Consider the following 11140-nt stretch of genomic DNA (forward strand, 5'->3'; position numbering starts at 1 on the left):
AGTGAGGCTGGTCTATGGTGACTTTGGAATGATCTAGGCACCATCAAATGGGAGTTCAATCAGCCACATCTCAATGAAGCACAACAACCTCTGGAGGATCCCTAGTTGAGAATGGCTGCCTTATGGTGGCCATGAAAGCTCTTTGGTTTGGAATTATCTAGGCACCATCAAATGGAAGGTCAACTAGCCACAGCTCAAGGAAGCACTGCTAACCTCTGGAAGAACCATAGTTGAGAGCCATGAAAGCTCTTTTGCTTTGGAATTATCTAGACACCACAAAACAGGAGGTCAGTAAGCCAGAGCTCAAGGAAACACTACTAACCCAAGTACCTAGGTACCCTAGTTGTGAATGGTTGGCCTATAATAGCCATGAAAGCTCTTTGGCATCGGAATTATCTAGGCACCATAAAATGGGAGGTCAATAAGCCACAGCTCAAGGAAACACTACTAACCTCTGAAGGTACCCTAGTTGTGAATGGCTGGCCTATACTGGCCATGAAAGCTCTTTGACATTATCTAGGCACCATCAATTGTGAGATCAATCAGCCACAATTCAAGAAACCCCTACTAACCTCTGGAGGAACCCTAGTGGAGAATGGCTTGTCTACGCTGACCATTGAAACCCTTTGGCCTGCAGAAGCCACCAACCTAGTGTCCAAACACAGGCCCGGATTCAGAAAGAGATACAACTTCTTTCTGAATACAGAACAGGGGGCCAGATTCACAGAGCAGATACGACGGTGTATCTCCTGATACTCCGTCGTATCTCTCAGAGTATCTATGCGGCTGATTCATAGAATCAGTTACGCATAGATATCCATAAGATCCGACAGGTGTAATAGTTTTACACTGTCGGATCTTAAGATGCAATACCGCGGCCGCCGCTGGGGGGAGTTTGCTTCTTAAACCAGCGTCGGGTATGCAAATTAGGAGTTACGGCGATTCCCGATGGTTTTTCGCGTTCGCTACATCGCCGCTAGTCTAGTTTCCCGTCGCAAAGTTAGTAGTTTTTTTTGGTGCCTTAACTTTACACAGCAATCGTATTGCTGTATAAAGTATGGCCGTCGTTCCCGCGTCGAAATTTAAAAAATAACGTTGTTTGCGTAAGCCGTCCGGGAATACGGAATTACGCTACGCGCGTCGCCGTTCGAAAAAAATTACGTCACTTCGCGCAAAGCACGGCGGGAGGTCGGAAACGGCACATGCGCGGTAGGTAGGGGAGCGTGCCTAATTTAAATTACATGCCCATTTGAATTGGCCCACCTTGCGCCGGAGGCCGCCGGCGTAGGTTTTCATCGCAAGTGCTTGGTGAATCAGGCACTTGCGATGAAAAATTGCGGCGGTGTAACGTATCTACGATACATTACGCCGCCGCTCACCTACTTGAATCTGGCCCTAAGTGCCCAAATTACGCCGGCCGAACAGATACGCTCAGGTATCTGAATCCGGCCCACAGATTTTAGCATCTCCAAACTACTGAACAGTAATAGGAAGACTTTTAGTGGTTGGGCACCTACTACCCATCTCTTCATGCAAAGCAACATGGAAGCAATGTAACGCACCGATGAAAAGCTGTACCCACCTTGTAAGGCAAATGCTTCCTTCACCGTTACAGGGACCCCAAGAAGAGGGTACTTGTGTTCCATTGTTGCTTTGTCCTCTGCCTTGGAAGCCACCAAATCATCCACTGCCCGTGCCTCACAAAGGGCTTCCTCAAAGCGGTCACACACCAAGGCATTGAGAGCGGGGTTCACCTCTTTGATCCTGGAGATATAGGCCTGCACCACGACACTGCTTTTTAGCTGAAAAGAGATATGGACTATTAGGGAAGGCAACCATTTATCTTCTGGATCATTACTCAGTGAAGAATATTAACACCATGTTACAAGCTAGAAGTCATGGGCTTCGGCGTGCCAAGAAGCCGTCATCATAGGCAATCATCGGCAGTGAGGCACATGCCTATGACTGGCGGTGTGCAGTGCCAGCTTCCTGGTGGGCTCAATCCCGACACACCAGAGTCAATCCCTACAAGCTAGTAGTCATGGGCTTTGGCGTGTTTGGATCGAGCATGCCAGGAAGCCGTCACTGCACACCGCCAATCATCGGCAGCGAGGCACATGCCTATGACTGGCGGTGTGCAGTGCCAGCTTCTTGGTGGGCTCAATCCCGACACACCAGAGTCAATCCCTACAAGCTAGTGGGATTGTGGAATCCCCGCACCATCTGCAGGACAGGACCAAGGTGTGGAATGTATGGAGTTTCCAGGTATTCACCGGTCACCCACAAGGGGTCATGGGCTTTGTTGCTGGACAGTTCCATGGAAACAGGCCCTAGGACACACCCATGCAGATGGCAGCTGACAACGGCAAGAACCAGAAAGTACCAAATTGATAAGCAATCTTAGAAATGGGGACAGGCCAAAGGTCAGGGGAAGGCAGCAGACAAGCATGGTCATAAAATCGCAACTCGATTCAAATCGATTTTTTCCCCAGCCCCACTCCTGACCCCTGCATTATGTACATTATACACTCCTGACCCCTGCATTATGTACATTATACACTCCTGACCCCTGCATTATGTACATTATACACTCCTGACCCCTGCATTATGTACATTATACACTCCTGACCTTTGCTTCATACACTCCTGACCCCTGTATTATGTACATTATACACTCCTGGGCCCTGCATTATGTACATTATACACTCCTGACCCCTGCATTAGGTACATTATACATTCCTGAGCCCTGCATTATTTACATTATACACTCCTGACCCCTGTATTATGTACATTATACACTCCTGGGCCCTGCATTATGTACATTATACACTCCTGACCCCTGCATTAGGTACATTATACACTCCTGAGCCCTGCATTAGGTACATTATACACTCCTGAGCCCTGCATTATTTACATTATACACTCCTGGCCCCTGCATTATGTACATTATACACTCCTGACCCCTGCATTATGTACATTATACACTCCTGACCTTTGCTTTATACACTCCTGACCCCTGTATTATGTACATTATACACTCCTGGGCCCTGCATTATGTACATTATACACTCCTGACCCCTGCATTAGGTACATTATACACTCCTGAGCCCTGCATTAGGTACATTATACACTCCTGAGCCCTGCATTATTTACATTATACACTCCTGGCCCCTGCATTATGTACATTATACACTCCTGACCTTTGCTTCATACACTCCTGACCCCTGCATTATGTACATTATACACTCCTGGGCCCTGTATTATGTACATTATACACTCCTGACCTTTGCTTTATACACTCCAGACCCCTGTATTATGTACATTATACACTCCTGGGCCCTGCATTATGTACATTATACACTCCTGACCCCTGCATTAGGTACATTATACACTCCTGAGCCCTGCATTAGGTACATTATACACTCCAGACCCATGCATTAGGTACATTATACACTCCTGAGTCCTGCATTAGGTACATTATACACTCCTGGCCCCTGCATTATGTACATTATACACTCCTGACTAGAGGTCGACCGATATATCGGTCGGCCGATATATCGGCCGATATTTCGCGTTTTTAAAGATATCGGCATCGGCCGATTATTGGGTAAATTTAGGCCGATTGTCTAGGATCTGTGCTGGGTGGAATTCTTCCGCCTGCCTGCCCGCCCGCTCGTCGCCCGCTCGCTGCTATCTGCTGACTTTATATTTTTTTCCGTTTAGGAAGTCTGCAGCCAACCAGCGGGCCGGTAACAGCCAATCGGCGGCCGCCGCTGCAGACTTCCTCCACTGTAAAAAAAATGTCCCCTGACGTGCTGCGCGCCCTGCCTCTGCCTACAAATTCCAGAATGCAGCACGGGCCGGTAACAACCAATCGGCGGCCGCCGCTGCCGTCATTCTCCACTCTGGAAAAAAACGTCCCCTGACGTGCTGCGCGCCCTGCCTCTGCCTACAAATTCCAGAATGCAGCACGGGCCGGTAACTGTCAGCCCGCGCTGCATTCTGGAGCTTGTAGGCAGAGCGTGCAGCACGTCAGGGGACATTTTTTCCAGAGTGGAGAATGACGGCAGCGGCGGCCGCCGATTGGTTGTTACCGGCCCGCTCTGCATTCTGGTGATTGTAGGCAGCACAACAGGGACAAATGGAGCTTTGTGGATAGAGTGCTAATATCGCCCTTCCTTCTGTTTTAGCACTGCTCAGCGCTCAGGAGTAGGCAATACAGAAATTTGGCCACAAGAAATGAGACAATGATCAGCAGCTGCAAAAAAAAAAAATGTAAACATCAAAACAAAGTAGCAACTATTGAAAGTCCCAAAGTCCAATATAATACTGCAGCAGCGCCATTTCCAAACAAACGTTTGAAAAACAAAACAAACTTCTATATAATCAATATAGAAGTTTGTTTTGTTTTTCAAACGTTTGTTTGGAAATGGCGCTGCTGCAGTATTATATTGGACTTTGGGACTTTCAATAGTTGCTACTTTGTTTTACTGTCTGTTTTGACGAAAGGAGCTTTCTTGTGCTAGGCTAGAAGATGCAACGGAGCCTGGAGCGCTCCGCTGGTGGGCATTGATGAGGTGGCAGTGAATGACATTGGGCTGTACTGGTGGGCACTGATGTGGTGATGCACTGGTGGGCACTGATGTGAGGCACTGATGTGGTGATGCACTGGTGGGCACTGATGTGGTGATGCACTGGTGGGCACTGATGTGGTAATGCACTGGTGGTCACTGATGTGGTGGGCACTGGTGATATGCGCTGGTGGGCAATGATGGGATGCACTGGTGCATTGGTGGGCATTGATGAGGTGGCACTGATGGGCTGTACTGGTGGGCACTATCGTGGAACTTCTGGACACTGATAGGCTCCACTGGTGGGTACTGATGAGGTTGCACTGGTGGGCACTAATGGATACTGATAGGCTGCACTGATGGACTGCACCAGTGGTCACTGACAGGCTGCACCCACCTCTCCACCCTAAACAATTATCTCCTCCCCACCTCTCCACCCTAGGTTTTTTGAGATGAAGGAAAAAAAAAAGAAAAAAGAAAGAAAATCGGCCTAAAATATCGGCCTAAAATATCGGCCACACATATCGGCCATCGGCCACCCCGATTTCCAAATATCGGCATCGGCATCGGCCAGAGAAAAACACATATCGGTCGACCTCTACTCCTGACCCCTGCATTATGTACATTATACACTCCTGACCTTTGCTTTATACACTCCTGACCCCTGTATTATGTACATTATACACTCCTGACCCCTGTATTATGTACATTATACACTCCTGACCCCTGTATTATGTACATTATACACTCCTGACCTTTGCTTTATACACTCCTGACCCCTGTATTATGTACATTATACACTCCTGACCCCTGTATTATGTACATTATACACTCCTGGGCCCTGCATTATACACATTATATACTCCGGACCTTTGCAGCAAACAAAGGCAGCAGACAAGCATGGTCATATAACAGGCTTAAGGTCAATAACTAAAAACACAGAACTTGGTAACACCAGAAGGACACTTGAATGAAAGACACTGGGAGACTTGGGGGGGGGGGGTGGAGTCGCTGGGGGTACAAAGTGCAGAGGTTATGGGAGACATCGGGGGGTCACAGAAATGTACAGAGATCGGTTGGCGCACTAAGATGCTAGAATTACAGGAGGGTCTGGGGACACAGGAGTGAGGGAAACACAGTTACAGGTGGCACAGATTCAGATTACTTTAATAATCCCAAAAGGGAAATTATTGATTTGCAGGGATCACTGGAGGCACTGAGGGCCAATCGAGAAGCGGGCATCAGGAGAGGAACCAGAAGTAGGTGAGAGAAGAAAAACCGAGGAGGGCATGTGACCAAAGTATGTTACAAGGCCACACTAAAAGTGAGGGAATTCAAAATATATAATAAAAATTCTGGAAGGCTCTGGATAGAGTTGCACTCTGTATGTTACCCATTCAAGGACCCCTGCGTTATGTCCACAACATTACACATGCCTGACCCCTTCACTCTGTACGTTACCTACTCCTGACCTCTGCATTACACACAGTATACACGCCTGACCTTTGCATTATGTACATTATAAATTCCTGACCTTTGCATTATGTACATTATAAATTCCTGACCTTTGCATTTTACACTCCTGACCCCTGCATTACACACAGTATACACTCCTGGGCCCTGCATTGTCTACATTACGCACTCCCGACCCCTGCATTATGTACATTACGCACTCCCGACCTTTGCAATATACACTCCTGAACCCTGCATTATTTACATTATACACTCCTGGCCCCTGCATTATACACTCCTGGCCCCTGCATTATACACTCCTGGCCCCTGCAATATGTACATTATACGCTCCTGACCCCTGCAATATGTACATTATACGCCCCTGACCCCTGCATTATGTACATTACACACTCCTGACCCCTGCATTATGTACATTACACACTCCTGACCCCTGCATTATGTACATTATACGCTCCTGACCTTTGCATTATGTACATTATACCAGGGCTCGACAAATCCCGGGCGCCAGGTCGCCATGGCGACTAGAAATAGGGTCCTGGCGACTTGGCTTGGAAGGGGGGGCAAAAAAAAAAAAAATGTTTTTTAATTTTTTTTTGTGAGCTGGCGCCATCTGGTGGTGAGCCGTTGGTATTACAAGTTATTACCACCAGATGTGTAAGCTGGCGCCATCTGGTGGTGAGCCGTTGGTATTACAAGTTATTACCACCAGATGTGTAAGCTGGCGCCATCTGGTGGTGGCCGTTGGTATTACAAGTTAAGCATTACAAGTTAAACAGCAATTCTAATGTAATTTTTCACTATTTTCACTGCCATCTTCTTCCCTCTAATTAGAACCCCCAAACATTATATATATTTTTTATCCCAACACCCTAGAGAATAAAATGGCGATCGTTGCAATACTTTCTGTCACGCCGTATTTGCGCAGCGGTCTTGCAAGCGCACTTTTTTGGGGAAAAAATTACACTTTTTTTTTATTAAAAAATAAGACAACAGTAAAGTATCCCCATTTTTTTTTAATACTATGAAAGATAATGTTACGCCGAGTAAATTGATACCCAACATGTCACGCTTTAAAATTACGTCCGCTCGTGGAATGGTGTCAAACTTTTACCCTTTAAAATCTTCATAGGCGACGTTTAAAAAATTCTACAGGTTGCATGTTTTGAGTTACAGAGGAGGTCTGGAGCTAGAATTATTGCTCTCGCTCTACCAATCGCGGCGATACCTCACGTGTGTGGTTTGAACACCGTTTACATATGCGGGCGCTGCTCACGTATGTGTTCGCTTCTGCGCGCAAGCTCGTCGGGACGGGGTGCGTTTTCTGGCTCCTAACTTTTTTTGCTGGCTCCTAGATTCCAAGCAAATTTGTCAACCCCTGCATTACACACTCCTGACCCCTGCATTATGTACATTATACGCTCCTGACCCCTGCATTATGTACATTATACACTCCTGACCCCTGCATTATACATTCCTGGCCCCTGCATTATGTACATTATACGCTCCTGACCCCTGCATTATACATTCCTGGCCCCTGCATTATGTACATTATACACTCCTGACCCCTGCACAATAAATGCCCCTGTACGTTACACACTCCCATCCCCTGCACACTGTAGGTTACCCGCTCCTGAACCATATACTTAAGTCGTCCCACCCCCACTGTATAGTAAATACTTCTGACCTACGCATTATGTACAAGCTTTAAGCCCCTCCCACTGTTGCCACGCCCAACCACCCCCTACCTCTCTGCAGGCTCAGGCCCTGTCTGGTAGGCTGCTTGGTATCTATTTACTTGGTGCAATTTCTTTTTTTTTTTATATTTTACCAAAAATATTGGGGTGCATGCGTGTGTGCCCTAAAGTACATTTGTAATAAAATGTGGTGATTGATAAATTGTTAGCTCTAATATTGCGTGACGTAAGAAAATTTGGGACTACCGCCATTTTATTCTCCAGGGTCTGAAAATACATCCTGTCATGGGGGGGGGGTGTGCGTTTGTGGGGGGGGGGGTCACAACCTTCTTTTTGTTTACATGTGCGCAAAAACACTTGGAGAGGACGCTTGTGAATGGTCACTTTATCGGCCTATTGTGGCCCCCCAAAACTGCAACCAACCACTTACGGGCAGCCGATTCTGATTGGCTGGGCTCCCAACAACTTCACTGTGTGGCCAATCACAGTGAATGAATGGGCTGGAGCCCCTCCCACTGACCTCTGCAGTCACCGCCCATTTAAAGGGCCACTGTTGGCAAAAGTCTTTCAATAGAGGGGATAATAAGCCCCTCCCCCCCAGTGATGGAGGTCACGTGACGCACGGTCCAGGGCTGCTCACCTCTCCCCTCCGGATCCTCTCCGCCAGTCCCTTGGCCGGGATCAGCAGCAGCGGGTCACGGGGCGGTCCCGGGGTCGGGGGGTCCCGGGAGAAGCAGGAGGCGGCCCGGACCAGGAGCAGGAAGAGCCGGGAGAAGGTCCGCAGGAGGAGCGTCACCGCTCGGCCCAGGGCGGACATTGCAACGTACGATACTGACACCGCCCGGAGAGGACGGAGGGAGGCCGGGAGTGCGATACCGACAGGGACCGGAGAGGAAGCTTATAGACCACCTGTCATCAATGACTGACACTACAGGGGCGTGTCCGCCCACAGGAGAGCCGCTGGTTGGATGAAAGGAGCAAAAGGCGGGGTTAGGGTGGAGCCCCGGCGTCACGTGTCTCCATTCCTGCCACTAGGGGCGCTGCTGCAAATGTACAATTTCTACACTAGATGACTGGAGTCTTAAAGTGACAGTCAACTCTAAAAAACTATGGGCCAGATTCTCATACATTTACGTTGCTCCTGGGCAGCGTAATGTATGTGCTGTACGTTACACCGCCGCAGGTTTACAGGTTTACATCCTGATTCTCAGAACACTTACCTGTAAACTTGCGGCGGTGTATCGTTAATTCGCTCGGCGCAAGCCCGCCCAATTCAAATGGGGCGGGCACCATTTAAATTAGGCGCGCTCCTGCGCCGAGCGTACTGCGCATGCTCCGTCGGGTAAATTACCCGACGTGCATTGCGCTAAATGACGTCGCCCCGACGTCATTTGCTTAGACGTTTACGTAAATGGCGTCCAGCGCCATTCACGGACGTCTTACGCAAACGACGTATTTTTTTAAAACTTTGACGCGGGAACAACGGCCATAGTTAACATTGGTTGCCCCTGCTAATAGCAGGGGCAACCTTACACGTCGCGTACGCTCCGGAAACTACGTAAATTCTCAGCGTCGGACGCGCGTAGGTTCGGGAATCTCGCGTACTTACCTCATTTGCATAGACGACAGGGAAAACGACGATGCGACACCTAGCGGCGGGAAAAAAAATAACTTTTAAGATCTGACAGCGTAACAGCCTTACGCTGTCAGATCTAATGGTTATCTATGCGCAACTGATTCTGAGAATCAGTCGCATAGATACCCGGGGCCAGATGAGGAGTTACGACGGCGCTAATGGTGTTGCGCCGTCGTAACGCCTTTGAGAATCTGGCCCTATATTCTTTGCAGTGCTGTTTTATTGATCTCAGCCTCCAATCACCAAATTATTATTATTTTTCTTTTTTGTTGCCGCTGTGATCTGACTTCCTGTTAGAGGGTGGCTACCTTTGTTCTCTATGCTCCCACTGTATGTAGGAAGGTTGTCACCCTCTCTTGCTCGCTCCTGAGATGGACTCAGGCAAATGTTTCTGAAAGGACTGAATGTTTACACTCGAGTGAACTTCCCTTGTAGTATAATATTACATTTCTGTTTTTATCAGATGGAAAGCGGCTCCTTATCTCTTTGTGACAGAGAATATCGGGAATAAGCATTTTATATTTCAGTGCTGCCGTGTTCAAGGTCCTGGAGATAAGAGAGAGAGAAGGTGATAATCATTTATTCATTGGAGCTTCAATTTAAATACGTGTTCACTTTAAGAAAATGTCCAGGATCTCTCTCTATATATATATACAGTATACACTCACACACAGTATATATATATATATATATAAACACTATATTACCAAAAGTATTGGGACACCTGCCTTTACACACACATGACCTTTAATGACATCCCAGTCTTAGTCTGTAGGGTTCAATATTGAGTTGGCTCCGCCCTCTGCAGCTATAACACCTTCAACTCTTCTGGGAAGGCCGTCCACAAGGTTTAGGAGTGTGTCTATGGGAATGTTTGACCGTTCTTCCAGAAGAGCATTTGTGAGGTCAGGCACTGATGTTGGATGAGAAAGCCTGGCTCACAGTCTCCATTCTAATTCATCCCAAAGGTGTTCTGTCAGGTTGAAGTCAGGACTCTGTGCAGGCCAGTTTAATTCCTCCGCCCCAAACTCGCTCCTCCATATCTTTATGGACCTTGCTTTGTACACTGGTGCGCAGTCATGTTGGAACAGGAAGGGGCCGTCCCCCAAACTCCTCCCACAAATTTGGGAACATGAAATTGTCCAAAATGTCTTGGTATGGTGACGCCTCATGCCGCGTACACACGATCATTTTTCAGGATGCTGCATTTTTATACGTCGTTTTAAAAAATATAGTTTTTCGGGTTGTAAAAAATGATCGTGTGTAGGCTTTAACAACGTTTTAAACCCGCGCATGCTCATAAGCAAGTTATGAGACGGGAGCGCTCGTTCTGGTAAAACTAGCGTTCATAATGGAGTAAGCGCATTCATCACGCTGTAACAGACAGAAAAGCGCGAATCGTCTTTTACTAACACGGAATCAGCTAAAGCAGCCCCAAGGGTGGCGCCATCCGCATGGAACTTCCCCTTTATAGTGCCATCGTACGTGTTGTACGTCACCGCGCTTTGTTCATCATTTTTCAAAAACTATGGTGTGTGGGCAACGTCGTTTTTAATGATGAAGTTGGAAAAACGTTGTTTTTTGGACATGCTGAAATACTATGTTTTCTTTCATGCCGAAAAATGATCCTGTGTACGCGGCATCAAGCGTTCCCTTCACTGGAACTAGGGGGCCAAGCCCAACCCCTTAAAAACAACCCCCCACACCATAATCCCCCCTCCACAAAATGAGGTCAACCAGTGCACAAATCAAGGTCCATAAAGACA

At 47.6% G+C, this 11140-nt stretch overlaps 1 protein-coding gene across 1 annotated transcript in view; it reads right to left on the minus strand.

Moving 5' to 3' along the window:
• The window catches only part of FAAH2 (fatty acid amide hydrolase 2), a 39582-nt gene extending 30911 nt beyond the window's left edge, over positions 1 to 8671 (minus strand). Inside the window, exons 1-2 of the mRNA XM_040322782.1 lie at positions 8379 to 8671; positions 1583 to 1802 (exon numbers count right to left, since the gene is read on the minus strand). Of these exons, the coding sequence (XP_040178716.1) occupies positions 1583 to 1802; positions 8379 to 8555 (397 nt within the window). The 5' untranslated portion in view covers positions 8556 to 8671. The remainder of the gene's footprint in view (positions 1 to 1582; positions 1803 to 8378) is intronic.
• Between the last annotated feature and the right edge of the window lie 2469 nt (positions 8672 to 11140).

Source organism: Rana temporaria, chromosome 9 (genome assembly GCF_905171775.1).
Source record: "Rana temporaria chromosome 9, aRanTem1.1, whole genome shotgun sequence".
Lineage (NCBI taxonomy): Eukaryota > Metazoa > Chordata > Amphibia > Anura > Ranidae > Rana > Rana temporaria.